This window comes from Myotis daubentonii, chromosome 12 (genome assembly GCF_963259705.1).
Source record: "Myotis daubentonii chromosome 12, mMyoDau2.1, whole genome shotgun sequence".
NCBI lineage: Eukaryota > Metazoa > Chordata > Mammalia > Chiroptera > Vespertilionidae > Myotis > Myotis daubentonii.
The window spans coordinates 68,673,897-68,691,854 of record NC_081851.1 but is presented as its reverse complement, the minus strand read 5'-3'; the positions used below and the strand labels follow the sequence as shown (position 1 = coordinate 68,691,854).

General features: G+C 53.9%; 2 protein-coding genes and 1 long non-coding RNA gene across 6 annotated transcripts in view; 2 read left to right on the top strand and 1 right to left on the bottom strand.

Moving 5' to 3' along the window:
- Nucleotides 1-8,514, top strand: part of DPYSL5 (dihydropyrimidinase like 5) — a 59,181-nt gene extending 50,667 nt beyond the window's left edge. Inside the window, exons 11-13 of one of the 2 annotated variants that reach the window (XM_059660349.1) lie at nt 2,879-3,086; nt 4,114-4,282; nt 5,598-8,514. In XM_059660349.1, coding sequence (XP_059516332.1) covers nt 2,879-3,086; nt 4,114-4,282; nt 5,598-5,683 — 463 coding nt within the window. In that variant the 3' untranslated portion in view covers nt 5,684-8,514. Of the gene's footprint in view, nt 1-2,878; nt 3,087-4,113; nt 4,283-4,413; nt 4,550-5,597 lie in introns of those variants that run through there. The other variant, XM_059660350.1, reaches the window with a different exon arrangement.
- On the bottom strand, nt 19-5,981 carry LOC132213563 (uncharacterized). The gene is made up of 4 exons (XR_009448025.1): nt 5,841-5,981; nt 2,808-3,068; nt 951-1,136; nt 19-511 (listed from the first exon to the last, which is right to left on the bottom strand). It is a non-coding gene; the product is annotated as an uncharacterized LOC132213563 (long non-coding RNA).
- Nucleotides 8,515-16,616: 8,102 nt separating the features above from the next.
- MAPRE3 (microtubule associated protein RP/EB family member 3) overlaps nt 16,617-17,958 on the top strand; it is a 41,785-nt gene continuing 40,443 nt past the window's right edge. The window contains exon 1 of one of the 3 annotated variants that reach the window (XM_059660354.1): nt 16,617-16,777. The gene's annotated coding sequence lies outside the window, so the exon portion shown is untranslated. The remainder of the gene's footprint in view (nt 16,778-17,958) is intronic. The other 2 variants (XM_059660353.1, XM_059660352.1) reach the window with 2 other exon arrangements.

Sequence of the window (17,958 nt, the reverse complement as noted above, 5' to 3'; positions counted from 1 at the left end):
CGGGGGGTCCTGGGGGGCTGGGGGCCTGGGGGCTTAAGCAGCTTGCATTACAGAATTCCCAAAGCATAGCCTCTCTGCACTCCTAGCACAGAGGAGTGCGACCTGAGGCATGTTCAACGTAATGACTATCTGAGGGCCTCCCCGGGTCCGGCCTGGGAGCACAGCAGTGACCAGCTCCGCCAGCACAGCGCTGGACAGTGTTTCCAAGCGGCTGCCCATCGTTATCTCATTTGATTTGACTCGCAGCCCCGAGAAGCACTCAAGCCTGGGGTTCTTACTTCCTTCCCCATGGACCAGAGTGTAGAGGGAGCCCCACGCCCTGTAGCTAGGATGTGGCTGACCGGACAGACGGCCTCGCACCCCGTCCCCGGCTCCTCCATCCTCTGCGCCTCTCGCTGCGGGCGGTTCCCTGAGCGCACGGCGCTGGCAGCCGGGGCGTTAGGGAGTGCACGTTGAATGAGTGAATGAAGTGTGCCAGGAGTGACCAGCAGGATGTAGGGCATCATTCTCACTTGAAGATTTGGGCAGATGGGAATCGCGTTTTTAATATTACATTTCATTCAGTCATCAAATACAGGGGTGGCAAAAGTAGGTTAATAATAGTAAGTAATGCAATAATTAATTAGTTAATAATAATAGAACTCTGTGTTCTATTATTGCCCACCCTTGCCCACCCCTGAATTTATTAAGTGCTGCTGTTTGGCAGGCGCTTTTCTAGGTGCACAAGCTGGCAGTGGACAGGGTAGACAGAAATGTGCGGGAAGCTGAAAACGAAAGAAAGCCCACACAGGGCCCCCATACTGTGCGCTCTGTCAGGGCCTCGAGAAGCCCTGTTCTGCATCCTGAAGCCAGGGGCTGGTCCCTGTCCCTGTGATGGGTCGGCTGTTGGTGGAAAGATCCCTGGAGTTTAGCCCCGTGTACGAGGGCACGAGGGCTGCTTTAAAACATACCACAGCTTGGGGGCTCACACGGCAGAAATCTGTTTCCTCACAGTTCTGGGGGCTAGAAGTCAGATGGAGGTGTCGGCAGGGTGGATGCAATCTGCAGCCGCCCTCCTTGGCTTGCAGGTGGCCGTCTTCTCCCTCCTCACGTGGGGTTTCCTCTGTGTGTCTTCCTGGTGTCTCAATTTTCTTTTCCTATAAGGATACCAGTCATGTTGGACTAGGGCCTACCCATATGACCTCATTTTAATTAGATGTTTAAAGGCCAAATACAGTTACATTCTGAGGTACTGGGTGTTAGGACTTCAACATATAAATTCAGGGGACACATTTCAGCCCATAACCACCAGCCTTTGGGGATATCTTCTCATCACCCTCTGAGCATCTTCCCTTCCCTCTGACCATCACCCCTTCCCTCTGACCATCACCCCTTCCCTCTGAGCATCTTCCCTTCCCTCTGACCATCACCCCTTCCCTCTGAGCATCACCCCTTCCCTCTGAGCATCACCCCTTCCCTCTGAGCATCTTCCCTTCCCTCTGACCATCACCCCTTCCCTCTGACCATCACCCCTTCCCTCTGAGCATCACCCCTTCCCTCTGACCATCACTCCTTCCCTCCGGCCATCACCCCTTCCCTCTGACCATCACTCCTTCCCTCTGACCATCACCCCTTCCCTCTGACCATCACCCCTTCCCTCTGAGCATCTTCCCTTCCCTCTGACCATCACCCCTTCCCTCTGACCATCACCCCTTCCCTCTGACCATCACTCCTTCCCTCTGACCATCACCCCTTCCCTCTGACCATCACCCCTTCCCTCTGACCATCACCCCTTCCCTCTGACCATCACTCCTTCCCTCTGACCATCACCCCTTCCCTCTGACCATCACCCCTTCCCTCTGACCATCACCCCTTCCCTCTGAGCATCTTCCCTTCCCTCTGACCATCACCCCTTCCCTCTGAGCATCACCCCTTCCCTCTGACCATCGCCCCTTCCCTCTGACCATCACCCCTTCCCTCTGACCATCACCCCTTCCCTCTGAGCATCTTCCCTTCCCTCTGAGCACCAGCCCTTCCCTCTGAGCACCACCCCTTCCCTCTGAGCACCAGCCCTTCCCTCTGACCATCACCCCTTCCCTCTGACCATCACCCCTTCCCTCTGAGCATCTTCCCTTCCCTCTGAGCACCACCCCTTCCCTCTGAGCACCAGCCCTTCCCTCTGACCATCACCCCTTCCTTCTGAGCATCTTCCCTTCCCTCTGACCATCACCCCTTCCCTCTGAGCATCTTCCCTTCCCTCTGAGCACCACCCCTTCCCTCTGAGCACCAGCCCTTCCCTCTGACCATCACCCCTTCCCTCTGACCATCACCCCTTCCTTCTGAGCATCTTCCCTTCCCTCTGACCATCACCCCTTCCCTCTGAGCATCTTCCCTTCCCTCTGAGCATCTTCCCTTCCCTCTGAGCATCACCCTTTCCCTCTGAGCATCTTCCCTTCCCTCTGAGCATCACCCCTTCCCTCTGACCATCACCCCTTCCCTCTGAGCACCACCCCTTCCCTTGAGCATCATCACCCCTTCCCTCTGACCATCACCCCTTCCCTCTGACCATCACCCCTTCCCTCTGACCATCACCCCTTCCCTCTGAGCACCACCCCTTCCCTTGAGCATCACCCCTTCCCTCTGAGCATCACCCCTTCCCTCTGAGCACCAGCCCTTCCCTCCGACCATCACCCCTTCCCTCTGACCATCACCCCTTCCCTCTGACCATCACCCCTTCCCTCTGAGCACCAGCCCTTCCCTCTGACCATCACTCCTTCCCTCTGAGCACCAGCCCTTCCCTCTGACCATCACCCCTTCCCTCTGAGCACCTCCGTTCCGTTGAGCTGTGGCGCCTTTGCCTCTCCTCAGAGCTCCCTCTTCCACCACTTCTTCCCCCCAGGACCATCTCGGCCAGCACCCAGGTGCAGGGGGGAGACTTCAACCTGTACGAGAACATGCGCTGCCATGGCGTGCCACTGGTCACCATCAGCCGGGGGCGGGTGGTGTATGAGAACGGTGTCTTCATGTGCGCTGAGGGCACCGGCAAGTTCTGTCCCCTGAGGTCCTTCCCAGACACTGTCTACAAGAAGCTGGTCCAGAGAGAAAAGGTAAGATGGGGATGGGGAGGAAGATGCGTGGGAAGCGGCTGAAGGCCCGTTAGGGGCATCTCATATGATGGTTTTAAATCTCAAAGGTGTTCTCACTCTATTTTCCCACCGAGTCCTGTCGCCGGGAGTGGTCACTTTGGGAACCAGAACCGAAGGGAAGAAGCGCCTGTAGCAGAGCAGAATGTATTGGAAGGGCCCCCCAGGCCCCGGGAGCTGAGGGAGCACTGTGAGCTGCTCGCGGCTGAGCCGACCGCTGGTCCTGGGAGGGTTCCCTGTCGTGGCCTGGAGCTGCTCTTTCTTTCTTTTTTTCTTTTTTTTAAATATACTTTTATTGATTTCAGAGAGGAGAGGGAGAGATAGGAAACATCAATGATGAGAGAGAATCATTGATCCGCTGCCTCCTGTACGCCCCCCACTGGGGATCAAGCCCGCAACCCAGGCATGTGCCCTTGACCGGAATCGAACCCGGGACCCTTCAGTCCGCAGGCCAACGCTCTGTTCACTGAGCCACACCAGCGAGGGCCGGGAGCTGCTCTTTCGCGGACACCTCCGCTCCCCTTGTGATTGCAGTAGGCTGGGTGGGCTTTGCTGGGTCTGGGCCCCCCGACACTGAAGTGGCCAGGCCAGGCCTGGAGAAGTTCCTGGCCTCTTGGTAACCCGGCAAGCGAGGGGAATGCCACTGCTCCAGGGGAGGGGTGCTCCACAGGGTTAATTATCTCAAGTTGACCTGCTTCCTGGGAAAAGATCCCACCAATACTGAGGGCGAGCCAGTGGGCGTCTCCTCTACACACGCACACATGCATGTGCACACACATGTGCACGGGTGCACACACATGCACTATTGAGAAGACACAAGAAAATACTTCTCCACCCCTTGTGCTCAAGGCAACGCAAGCCTCTGTGGCAGCCGTTTGGGTCCTGAGCAGAACGGCAGCCTCTGGAGGCCCGGCCCCATCGGGGAGGCTCTGGGGGTGGCGTCTGGGCTCTGATGGTGTCCTTTCCCGTCTCCTCCTCCTCCCTTCACTAGACCTTGAAGGTTAAGGGAGTGGACCGCACTCCCTACCTGGGGGATGTAGCTGTCGTTGTGCATCCTGGGAAAAAAGAGATGGGAACGCCGCTCGCAGACACTCCTACCCGGCCCGTTACCCGACACGGGGGCATGAGGGACCTTCACGAATCCAGCTTCAGCCTCTCTGGTAAGAGCAAGGGCCACTTGGACCGGCACCTGCGTCTCCACCACAGTGGGTGGTGGGAGGAGGCCGAGGGGCAGGTGGGATGTGTGCTGCTTTTCCCCTCATCTTCCCTCCCTCCCCTATGGCATGTCCAGTGATGAGCGCTGGGTCCACTGCCGCGTAAGTGGCAACCGTCAAGGGAGAGCAAGCAGAGGCGCGCAGTGCCGGTCCTGCAGGCAGCTTTGCCGACAGCACTGGGAAGAACCTTCCTGAACGGCCTTTAGGACTAGCCCGTGCAGACCTAACATCCGCTCTGCAGGTGCTGTGCTGGGCCCGGAACAGCGAGAGGAGCAAGATCCCTCCTCACAGAGCGTGGCTTTTGCTGGGGGGCATGAGACCTGCACACAGACCCCCCCCTAACCTGAGAGGCAGAGGGCTAAACCAGAGGGACCCCTGTGCCCAGCTGTGTGCTGGGGGCAGCTCCAGGCAGAAGTCACGTGGTTCCTGTTTGAGGACTGGTAGCCTATGGGGAAGTGTCCTCTCCACCACTCCCTTTCCTCTCATTACCAAGGCAACTGCTCCCTAAGCCTGAGGGCCACTGCCACTCCCACCAGGGACAGGACACGTGTGCAAAGAGTCAGAAAGGGATCCGTGGGATGGAGTGTCCATGGGCACCCAACCTTGCCAATCCAGAGGTGTGGATTCCCATGGCTGCCTGGGCATGGCCCCCAGAGCCTTGGGCCCCACTGGCCTTTGGCGTCATCTGCCCCCACCCACACCTTGGGGCAGAGCCAACACTGGGCAGAACCCTCAGACTCAGCCAACATTGAGCAACCTTCCACCTTCCCGCTGCCCCCGGCCGAATCTGTTCTCATCAGACAGCCAAAGACTGTCCCACTGCGCCCTGGGGCACCAGGCCTCCTGTTCTAAGTCTTGGTATTTCAAAATGGGGAGACCTTCAGGGCGTGGTACTTTGTTTTTCCCTTTTTTCTCTCTCACTCGTTAACGGGCCAACCCATAGTCCCAGCTCCCCGCAAGAGACCCTATGTCCAGGCTTAGGAGCAGCGAAGGTGGCATAGCAGGGCAGTTAATCATGGAGATTCTGAATGAGGAAGACCTGGTTCGAACCCAGGCTCTGCCACTTACACCCTGTGTAACAGAGAGCGAGTGACTTAACTTCCCTGAGCCCGTGTCCATGTCTGTAAGATGGGATGGAGTTGTGAGGATTCAGGTAGATCATGCGCCCGGAGGGCCTGACAGCCTCCATCAGGAGAGGTGGCCATGCTTTTAAGGGCCCAGACAAGAGCAGCCCCCTCACCCTCTGCTTCCTTCCCTGCAGGCTCTCAGATCGATGACCATGTTCCAAAGCGAGCTTCTGCTCGGATCCTCGCTCCCCCCGGAGGCAGGTCGAGCGGCATTTGGTAAAGGCACCGCCCAGCGCCCCCAAGTGAGGATGCACCGCTGCCACCAGCCCGCACACCCTCCCGCACAGCTGCGAGGGCAGGAGAGGCTGGGCTGGGCAGCTCACCACCTGAGGGGCCGCCGGACCCGGAGCCCTCCCCATGTCTGGCACGTGACTCACTGTGCTTCGAGCCGACCCAGCAGGCCCTTTGAGATGTGTCCCTCCTGCTGCAGTCTTTTCCTGCCCTGGCCTGTGGGGACCCAGGAAGCCCACACTATGCACAGAGCCCACCGCAGAGCCCGGCCAGCCCCTCCCCTCACACCTCCGCGTGCTGGCTTCAGGAAAGCCCAGGCTCTAGTGCCCTGCCCCTGGCTGACCCGCCAGTCGTCCGGAGCACTTTAGCAGATGTGTTTAAAGGGACTCCCTCCCCCATCCCCTTAGGCCCCGTGGTCACCTTTCTCAAGTCAGACAGGTGTTAGCTGCCCAGCTGTGCACAGAATGTCCCGTTTCTCCTGACTCAGCTCCGGCCCTGTGTGGATGCGGTTGGGACACCCTGGGTGTGGGTGTTGTTGGGACACTCTGTACCCTGAACCAGCTTCCTCTCCCCACCCCGCCCTCTGGGAGTCATGCCCAGAAGGGCTAGCTGGGCGGGGCGCAAGCCTGGTGCCAGGCGCGTGTACATGATTTTGTTTTGCACGTTTGGTTTGCGCAGTGGTTTGGTTTGACTTGTTCGTGCATCCTGTGAAAAATAACGGTGCTTTGTGTCATAGCATAGCATAGAAACAGGGGTAGATGTGGACCTTAGGAGATGCTGCACTCGACACCAACCAGACAGCCCAGGGCATGGGGGTGGGGAGGGTGCTAGACTTACAGGCCCTCTCCCCCCATGGAGTCCTCCAGGCTGCACAGGCCCCATCCCAGGCCCTGTTCCCATCGCCTCCCCGCCTGGTCTAGTTCCCTGCATTCTGAGAGGATGTTCAGGATGCTGACCCTGGAGACCTTTGGGGAACAAGAAGGCCTTTCCCGTCTCTCAAACACCCGGCTTCCTGTAAACCGCCCTGCTGTACAAGACCTAGCTGCTCCTCCTGTGTGACTGGCAAGAGGCCTGGTGTCTGCTAAGAGGGGGGGAGCAGGACGAGGGCGTGGGTGGCGAGGTGCAGGGAAGGAGGCCAGGCCAGCAGAACCTGGCTGTAGAGCCCGCATTACTGTGCTCTAGTCCCCTGTGGGCAGCACCGTGCCCTCACCTGCTGTGGCCTCCATCCTCTCCCACACCCAGTGGGGCCCTCCCTGCCTGCGAAGCTCCAGGAGGTTTCCATGGAAACCCCTGAGGCTGGCGATCTCCCAGCTGCCTGCCCTCGTGAAGCCTTGTCCTCCCCTCCGGGAAGTGATTTCATGTTGCACCTTCAGTTTGAGCGCCCCAGGCTGCGCGTGGCTCCTGGACTCGGGCGAGCGGTCACACCCCGTACATCGTGCTGTTCATGTTTCAAAGCACTTCCATATACGAGCTCTCAAATGCTTCTCACCACAGAGCATGTATGACTCTCTCCATTTCAAAGATGAGGCCCAGAAAGTTGAGGCCTTCTGACCCCAGACGTGTCCATGACTGCCCTTAAGGGCTTGGCTGTCTCCCCCAGCTGTGGAAAGGAAGAGTGGGGTGAGGTCCCTTGTAGATCCCCCGGAGTCTAACCAGTCAGAAGACTCGCTGGTAGGCATTTTGCTTTGTTTTGCACAGGTCGGTAGGTTTTTGTCATAAACAAACTGATGCATATTCCCCGGATGAGCCAGGACTCCTTACAGGTCGGGGCTTGGCCATGTGGTTTGAGCTGTCTCCACATCTCCATTTGTCCCTCCATGCTCATCTTCCTCACTCAGGGGCTGATCGGACAGAGACCGTAACCCAGGGAACAGAGGCAGCAAAGACACTGGTGGAGGGAGGCCGCCATGGGCACAGGAGTAGGGAGGGCTCTGGGCCTGGGGAGCCATGGCACTGACCCCTTGGTACAGTGCACTTCGTCTTTATCTCTTCAGCCCTTGCTGGGTCATGGGCCTTGGGCAGATGCCAAAGAGCCAAGCAGGGGCGGCGGCCCATGGGCAGAGGGTCCCTGCTCCGGCTAGGAAAGCTTTACCTCCTCTGAGTGCCTCCGCCTGAGCGGCGCATGGCCCGGGGCTCTGGGAGGCCACGTCTTCACGTGGTCCACCACAGGCCTTCTGCTTCATCCACCCTGATCCTTACAGAGACCCCACCCTTGCCCAGGAGCTTCTAGATGGAAATCAGGAGGAGGTTCAAGGAACCAAATCAATGGTCAGCCCCCACCGCCCGCTCCTTGCCCCTGTGCAGGGCTCCAGCCGGCTCCATCACCAACCCCACTGGCTCCTGGTTGCACTGAATGCAGCTCTCAAACTGGTCTTGTACTTGCTGAATAAATACTGTTGTTCTTGCCTTAGCTGCTCTCTAGGTTTGTGGGGTTAAGTTACAGAAAATTGTGCTACTGTGTGTGCGTGTGTGTGAGTGTGTAGTGCTAGGAGTCCACAGTAGGTCTCTGTCAAGCCAATGCCGTCACGAGGGCTTTTCCAGTACCGACCCAGAAACCACAGAACCACACAGAAACCCAAACCCCCCCCCCCCAGCTGCCCAGGCGGCAGGCACAGCCCGGGGTTGGGATGGAGCCTCCGGCACCCCAGCACCCAGGTGACTGACTCCCCCACTCCTCTGTAAAAGTCATGGTGCTAAGATTGTGTCAACCCCAAAGCAACACATGGTCCTGTGCTTTGACCACCCATTGGAGGCAAAAACAAGACAGCCCGACACATTGTGTTCTGGTGCAGGTTTGTATTAAACTGTAGCTACTTCTCACGTGGTCTCAGTTGTGTTTCTTCAGAGGAGAGGGGCCTTGGCAGGGGACCGCTCCTGCAGTGGCCGAGGCAAAGCTCACGGGGCTGAGGAGACTCGGCGTTGGCTTTTCACTCGTGCTGGCTGGTGGCAGCTTCCTGGGGGGCCTGAGCAGAGTCTGCAGATGCAGAAAAGTTGAGATGGGAGCCGCAGTGACCCCGCAGCTGTCCGTTCTGACTCCTGGTGGGAACAAGGCCAAGGTTCATGGCACCAGATTTCCAGGACAAGGTTGCTGAGTTCTCTGATACTAGGACAATCAGGGGGAAGCATCTGTACTAATAATAGCCTAGGTGGTCGTCACGCCATCACAATCCATCACCAGGAGGCTGCGGGTGCACACAGGTGGGTGGGGACTTGACGCTGTGTGCACAGCGCAGAGGCAGGGCCCGGCAGCTGCTCCACGTGCCCCAGCTCTGGCCTACCTCTTTGGGGCAATCCATCGAGGAGCCCCAGTGGGTGGGCGGGGCTTACCTCTTTGGGGTGATGGATCATGGGGTTCCCACACTGTGAGAGGGCACAGGCCAGACTGGGGACTGCCCCTTCTCCCCCGAGTGCACAAATTTTGTGCACCAGGCCTCTAGTTAGATGTAAAAGACGGGGATGGGCTTTCCTACCTCCCCTTCGTCACCTGTTCTCTTGGCTACCATTTTGGAAACCCTCTTCACACAGTGGAACCCTTAGCTGATGGGACTATGGCCTCGTAACAATCACACGACAAAAGGTTGCCCCGAGGCCAGTATGTCTGAGGACCTTCAGAACCTCACCTTGGATTGGCCCACTGTCCCCACAAACCCCATCACCTGCATCAGGACTCCTCTGCCTTCTCTCCGGGTGTCAGCGGAGGAATGATCCGCTCAGTTTCCCACTACAGAGTGCGTGAAATTGTCGCTTCCAGTACTAAGGAGTCACGTGTACTTATTTCTGAGCCCCCAAAGACAAAACCGTAATGAGGGGGTTTTAGGTCCCGTGGGGAAATGGTTGGCGGCAGGGGAATTTGCCCGGCGCTCACCAAATCAGCAACCCTCCTGCAAGTAAGGCAGCCTGGGACCAAAAGCAATGCCTGGCGCCCCACAGCCAGGGCACAGCACTTGGTTAGAAGGGTATGAGCTGTGTGCACAGCTCCCATGCGGTGTCTGAGCCAGGCGGAGACGCCACGACATGGTTTGCAGGATGCCGAGTCCCTGGGATGGTACTGGGCCAAAGTGTCTGTGTTCCCTCTTTTCCCATAACGTGGGGGCACACAGAATTTTATTAACTGCCAAAGATCCATTGTGCTCGGATGAAAAACGACATGACCACACATTTGGCAGGTTTTGGGCGGTTTAAGAAGAAAAATAAAGGTACCCAGGAAGACACTGGATGCCTTTGTATGCATGTAGTCATGGAGAAATAAAAGACCACAGACAGTGAAATAAGGCCTGGCCAATTATAATAATCTGCATTTGGGAAAATCTGAACATTGGACAACACAGAACAACCACTGTATCCTTTTATAGTATCTACTTGGGATACTATAAAGGAGGAAAGGCCTTTTAAAATGAGGCAAGGGATTAAAAAATCACAAAGATCCATAAAAGCAGCCCAGCCTCAATGGCTCAGTGGTTGAGCGTTGACCTATGAACCAGGAGGTCACGGTTCCATTCCTGGTCAGGGCACATGCCTGGGTCAAGGGCTCAATCCCCAGTGTGGGGCGTGCAGGAGGCAGCCAATCAATGATTATCTCTCATCATTGATGTTTCTCTCTCTCTCCCTCTCCCTTCCTCTCTGAAATCAATCAATATATATTTCCCATTCTGCATGTAAGGAGTTTGGAAGTCTCTACTCTATCCTAACAACAAGCAAAAAACTGAACAGACTGAAAAATCAACAATGATCTTGGATCCATAAGAGAGGAGGGAGGACACAGGGTGAACCACTGTCCCCGAGATTAGAGAGAGGCAGGTAAAGTTGAGGGGTCACACTTGCTGATTTTAAAAGCTGCTATGAAGCAACAGTAATCAAGACAGTGCTACGTAGTACTGGCTTAAGGGTAGACATACAGATCAATTGAATAGAATTGAAAGTCGATTTAAAAAAAAAAATGAAGTATCTATGGTCAACTTAATTTTTTACCAAGATGCCACGATGATTTAATGGGTAAAAAGAATGTTTTCAACAAATGCTGTTTGGACAACTAGATAGCTCCATGCAAAAGAATGAAATTGGAACTTTACCTCATACCATATATAAAAATTAACTCAAAATGGAGCAAAGACTTACCTGTGAGAGCTAACACTATAAAACTCTTAGGAAAAAAACATAGCGGTCAATCTTCATAACCTTGGATTTGGCAACGAATTCATAGATACAACAGAAAAAGCATGAGCAACAACAACAAAGTAGATCAATTTGACTTCATCAAAATTTAAAACATTTTGTGCTTCAAAGGACACTATCAAGAAAGTGAAGTGGCCGAACCGGTTTGGCTCAGTGGATAGAGCGTCGGCCTGCGGACTCAAGGGTCCCGGGTTCGATTCCGGTCAAGGGCATGTATCCTGGTTGCGGGCACATCCCCAGTGGGGGGCGTGCAGGAGGCAGCTGATCGATCTCTCTCATCAATGTTTCTAACTATCCCTCTCCCTTCTTCTCCGTAAAAAATCAATAAAATATATTTAAAAAAAAAAGAAAAGAAAGTGACAACCCACAAAATGGGGGGGAAATTGCAAATTATAGGTCTAATAAGGGATTTGTATCTGGAATATATAAACCACTTTTATGACTCAATAATAAAAAGATAAATAACTCCCTTAAAAATGGGCAAAAGAGCCGAAACCGGTTTGGCTCAGTGGATGGAGCGTCAGCCTGCGGATTGGGAGGTCCCAGGTTCGATTCCGGTCAAGGGCATGTACCTGGGTTGCGGGCACATCCCCAGTGGGAGATGTGCAGGAGGCAGCTGATTGATGTTTCTCTCTCGTCGATGTTTCTAACTCTCTATCCCTCTCCCTTCCTCTCTGTAAAAAATCAATAAAATATATTTTTTAAAAAAATGGGCAAAAGATCTGAATAGACTTTTCTCCAAAGAAGATATACAAATAGCCAATGAGTCCATGAAAGAAGCTCAACACCATTCGTCTGTAGGAAGATACAAATCAGAACCACAATGAGATTTCACTTCGCACCCACGAGGATAGTTATCATGGAAAAGACAGATAAGAAGGAGTGTTAGCAAGGACCCCCAGGCACTGCTGGTGGGAATGCAAAATGGGGCAGCCACCTGCAAGGCCTGGGACCTGCAAGGAACAGCTGGAGACGCAGAGGATCTTGGGAAAGGGAAGCCCTGAGCAATGACGGCCTTTGCAGAGCGAGTGCCTTCAGGTCCCAGGTGGCCAGAACCGCAGCTGTAAACGGAACGTTCCGGGGAGGTGTGTCGTCCCTGCCTCCTCTCCTACTCTGTCTCTTCCTTGTTTGGCTTTTCTTTGCTCCCCAGAATCCTGGGTCCCTGAGATGGCCCCTGACCAGAGCACTACCCATAAGAGCCTCCAGGTGGCGCTGTAGGCACATCAGTGGCTACTTCCTTGGTTTAAAGATGGGAAGCTGATTAAATGAGGTGAACAGGTAAGGCCCAAGCAAGACAGATATGTCCAGGTTACCATGGCTTCAACCCCAGCCCCCAGAGCAGCTCAGGGTCAGGTCAGCCTGGAGCGTGAATGAGGGGCTGTAGCAGCCTTTCTTCTCCCAGGAGAACCCCTGGGGAAGTTGTCCCTTATGAGAGGTCAGTCTCAGGGGTTAGGAGGTTAAGGTTGTCAAATTTAGCAAATAAAAATACAGGATGCTCTATTAAACTTGAACTTCAGATAACAAATGATTTTTTAGTATTTTTAGTGTCACTATGTCTTAAATAGTGTCTATGTCGTACTTACACTAAAAATTATTTGCTGATTATCTGAAATTTAACTCAGCATCTTGTATTGATCTGGAAACTCTAGTTTAGTTTACTTGTATGAGTTTTCCACCTTCCATTTAATGTATGCTGCTGGGATATCTGCCAGGCCTGTGTTAGATGGCAATAGGAATAACTGATAGGGATGCAAAAGCTGGAAGAGTCCTCGGACCTGAGGCTGCCTCTAACCCATCCAAGTTAATCCAAGCCTTTCCCACCCACCTCATTGTCGTGGTGTGTGTTTCCCACAACAAGTAGGGTAATGTCTTGCCATCTAAGCCACTGGTCTAGAGTTGCTGTTCATTCTGGACACAGTAGGTCATAAATTTTCAAAGGAGAGTTGTCTTAAGACCTTTGTGATTCTAAAGTGGCATATTTGCTCCTATATAATGTAACAGGGTATAACTGAGAAGGGTCCTCTTGACCCTAATGGGAGTTTCTGTTATTATGGATAGTTGCCATTTATTGGGTATTTGCTGTGTATCGTGCACTGCTAGGCATGTTTCATATATTATCTCATTTAACCATCACAGCACATGAGAAAAACCAAGGCCCAAGGTCACATGGCCAGGAAGTACTGGACCCAGTGCTAGTGTGGCTGCCGCAGGGCGGAGGGTTGGGTTCACGCTCTAGATAAGGACTCATCTGCAAGTTTGTGTGATTAAAATTCATTCCTCGGCAAAATTACGTATTGCCTACACGAGTCCTTGAAAACTTTAAAACCATGTCAAGGGTTTCCTCTATGTACGAATCAGTCCTATTTGAGTGCCCTGTTCCACTTTCAGCTGCTTTCAAATGAATAATGAACACTGTTGGTAGCAATTACCGGCATCACTGCTCCTCCCTGCCTCCACCTCACACCCAGGCAGGACCGCCCTGCCTGTCCCAATCTAAAATCGAACCCCCACCAGCCAGAGTTCACCCACTTTCTTATACTCCCTCTACCACCTGGCTTCACCAGTGACCCGGGGGAAAGTGCAGAAAGGGCAGATTGTCTTTAACTTGCCTGGCTGTTCTTCGTCCCACGTGAGGTGCTGAGAATACAAAGGTAAATAAGATATACTTTGAGTGTGAGGACCTCTAGTGGACAGAGATGTGAACAACATGGTGACACGAGACGGTGGGAGATGGTGGTAAGGAAAGGAAGATACCTGGTACCAACGAGAAGGTGTCAACTCTGTGGGGGAGGTCCGAGACGATGTCACAGAGGAGACGACACTAAAGCTGGTCTTGGAGGAGTAGGAGTTTGCTCAATGAAGGGAAAGGAGAGACTCCAAGCAGGGCGAACCCCATCAGGCAGGCTCAGCGGCGAAACAGAACTGCTTGCTTGGCCAACTGCAAGTGTTTGCTCTTTGTGGCTGACGTATGATGGCGAGAGGTAACGAGGGAGTAGAGAATAAAATGAGATGGGAACTCTGGACATCTTCATTGTTTAAGGGCAGGTTTAGGGAGCAAGGGAGAACGAAAGAAAGAATGTCAAAAACTCAGGAGCGCCCTAACCGGTTTGGCTCAGTGGATAGAACGCCGGCCTGCGGACTGAAGGGTCCCAGGTTTGATTCCGGTCAAGGGCATGTACCTTAGTTGTGGGCACATCCCCAGTGGGGGGTGTGCAGGAGGCAGCTGATCAATGTCTCTCTCTCATTGATGTTTCTAACTCTGTCCTTCTCCCTTCCTCTCTGTAAAAAATCAATAAAAATCTATTTTTTTAAAAAATCAGGAGGCCCCATGGCTCCCTGGTGAATGGCCACTTCCAGGGCTGGGGCAAGGAAGGGCCAAGATGAGCCTGCAACATCTTGTGCTAGGAAGCAAGGAAACGTTCCGAGAATGACGGAGACAAATCCAAAGGACACGGGAGCTTGACGTTTCTTTCACCGGCCAAACCTGTGACAAACTGAGCCTCAAAACAAATCATCATAGAGAAGGATTATAGCCAACTGGGGAGAAAACCCATGTCAACACTGAAATAAATGAACGGCCGTGAGTCCAAGCTCTGAACTAGGACCTGGCAGCAAAGTGTGCCTGGCTGGATTTTAGAATTGCTGCAAAACAGTAACGGCTGTGTGTGCCTTCTGTTTGTCTCCCTTCTGAAATGACGACGTCTGTAGCAGTTATCCTATGTCTGTGCCACTAGCGTATGCTAGGTGCGTGTGGGGTGAATGCTGTGTCTCTCTACGCCACAGGTTTTCACGTCAAGAGGACTGGTACTCAAGGAGTTATACCCAAGGAACTGGACCTGAGGAGCCCTATCCACCCGGGGACCTGAGTTAGATGTGAGATCCTGGACTTCAAGGTGGTGCTATGATGGGATGACTTGGGGCCTTGAGGGGAGGGGTGAGTGTATGCTGCATTGAGTGGGGTGTGAACCAGTGTCATCAGAGGGTAGCGTGTGGCAGATCGTATTTTCCAAAGACAATGTCGACAATATCTCCCAGCCACATGCTCTTATTATGTGACTTGGACATTCCTCTCATTGAAAGGTAGCGTCTATGTTCCCTCCCCTTGATATTGGGTAGACTTTTGCAATTTTTCTCAACCAATAGTGTCTGGCAGACGTGATGTCAAAAGGGCTGGGTTAGAGATGATAGAATGGTGAGGTGCAAACAGCTTACTGATTATAGAGGGTGGCAGGATTCATGGAGGAGGTCAGTACCCAGTGAGGACATTTACTTAGTAGAAACATTTGGGAGACTAGTTAGAGGAGAGGATTCAGGAAATTAATTTGAGTCTCAAATTCGATGACTAGAGTTTTAGCATTAAGATGGAGGGCTAAGGGAGTGAGTTATAGTAGTAGTAGTAGTAGTAGTAGTAGTAGTAGTAGTAGTAGTAGTATTAAAAGATTAAATACAGGTAAAGATCATAAAGAAAATGTTTATTGAGACTCTGGGCTAGTTAGGTCAGAGAAAGTGAGGAAGAATGGGAAACTTTTTTTTTAACCTTTTGACCCCCTTCACCCATTTCTTTGAGGCCAAAAAAATTCTTTGAAGAATCTTTGAAGAAAATCTTTGTCCTCACTTGATTTAATTACATAAACACTTATTGGGGAACTCCACAATATGTTCCATTCTGTGCCTAGATGCTGAAGGAGCTGATAAGGCAGAATTCCTGCCCACAAGGGGCACAGAGTCTGTTGGGGAGACAGACATGTAAACCAAGGACAAATACTATAGAATGTGGGTACAGAGGTAACCTCAAGACATCCCTGCAAGTCAGGGCTGAGGATGGGAGAGCCAGAAGTCATCTGCACAAAGAACCAGAAAGGGGGTGAACAGAGTGGAGCCCTGGGCAGGGCACTGCAGGACAATACTATCAGTAGGCATGGACAGGAAGAGGCGGGCTCTAGAACTGGAGAGATCCATAAGAGCAGACTTGGAAAAGGGGATTCAGGAACACCAATGAACATATCAAGGAGGGAGCTAGTTATGAGGGGGTAAAAGCTGAACCAGCTAGTGGGCAAGATGGAAAAGCAAGAATTGTTTACAAATGCATTGGGAGAGAACAGTAAGGTTAATAAAAGTTCAAGTAATATATTGTGTATAGATGATTTTCTTAGGTCGATTTAGGAGTAAAGGTATAGACTTTCTGGTAGGACACGATAAGGAATGTTTAATGCAGGTAGAGGAAAATCGAATTTGGGGTTTGGAGTAAGAGGCTGTGATAGAAAGCCATAAACCAAGAGTGGAGATTAAAAACCTCGCTTTCGCTCTCGCGTTGTTGAAAGAGAAGAAAAACTCTCCACTTTTTGCTGTGCAGTAGCTGTGAGACACGTCAGAAACCGTCATCTGGCTGCTATGGAATCAGGTGTAAATGGTTGTTCCTTCTGTGATTAGACACACTGCGTGGAGGAATTGTTACCCTGTTGCTAAGGGAAAAGGAAGGGGCTGTTTCCGGTTGCTATGGTGACGAGGTGAGAGCGTTCCCTCGGTACCGCGGTAAATTTACGAGGCTGGGTCGTCTCCTTGTTGCTATGGCAATTTGGAGGGACTGTTCTCGCCGCCCCCCACCTCGCGCCGCCGTCGCCGCCGTTGCTAAGACAAGGTGGAAGCAGGGGCTGTCCTTCTCGCACCACCCGGTTGCCTAGGAGACGGCGGGTGCCCCGGCCCCGCCCCGCCCGGAGTGACAGCGTTGGCCGCATCGCGCCTGCGCAGTGCTCTCTTCCCCCCGCAGTCTCTGTGCGTTGACGCCGGAGACCTCGGCGGCCTCTGCTAGGACCCTCCGCCCGGGAGCCGCCGGCCGGAGCCGCAGCCTCTCCGCAGCGCCCCCGCCGCCGTCCCCTCCCCCGCCGCCTCCTCCGGAGCCGCCTCGCGCACTGTGAGTCCCGGCCGAGGCAACGGACGCCGTGGGGCTGAGTCAGCGGGAGGCCCGGGCCCGGGCTGGGGGAGGGGAACCGGGCCGCCCCCCTCGCCTCTCCACCCGCACCCCAACAGCGTCCACCCCCCGCCCGCCTCCCTCCCTCCCTCCCTCCCTCCGTGCTGCTCGCCGGGGCTCCCTGCGGCCGCAGCAGTCAGGCCTTGGCGAGCCACTCCCCCTCCCCTCCCTCCAGACCACCTGGGGGTCCTTGCCCAGTGGATGCGGCGCTACCGCACTGATTCCCCCCGAAAACTGCCTTCCGTCCGCGCGCGTTCCTTCTCCTCCCTCCCCCCGGGCCCGACACCGCCGGCCTGTCTGGTTGCCCCAGGGCTGTGCCAGAAAGAGAGTGACCAGGAGAGCGCGAGGGGGCCCTTGGGGGAGGAGGGGCAGTTTGCCTGCCCAAGCCGTGGGGCCTCCCTCCGGTTTCCTACCCACACGCTCCTGCCCTGGCCGGTGTGGGAAGCGGGGCGGACAGTTCTGACTGGCTGCTGGGCGCTCGTGGGGCTTTCGGAGTAGATGTTGCGGAGAAGGGTTCTGCCCCTTCGCCATCAGCTTCTGTGGAGTGAACACCCGCCGGTGCGCGGTGGCCTCCGAGGGTGGCCTTCGCGGGTGCAGAGGGACTAGCGGGAGTGGGGGTGGGGGGGGGGATTGCGAGTGGGAGCTGAAGTTCCTGCGGGTCCGATGTGTTGTTGTGAATAAGCATCTCGCAGGACTCTTTAAAAGCCCCCCCCCCCAATTTTATTTTTATTTTTTTTTGTAGTACAATCCTGGCATATTGTGAGGTTTGGAAACAGGCCTGGTATCATCCGTAGCAAGTGCTTACTGTGTGGATGTTGAGGGGTTGTGACAGACTTGATCTTGTAATGCCTGTGAATTCCATGTGGTAACCAGTTGGGCAATAGTTTTAACATAATGTGCAGACTGGAGAGGAACTGAGGTTTCTCCGTGGTGTAGGTCTGAAGCCTGTACCCCTTGGCCTCCTGCAGCTGTGCGTCTTTATGGGGGCTGTCACCTGATAGGGGTTCTAGCACTTCGGACCATTCCCTGGGCTGTGTTTGTGTTTGCTACCCATCCACCTGCCCACCTTGCATTCCCTGGCCTTGGGATAGAGGAAGATCCCGAACTGTTTTTCCTTTTCCAGC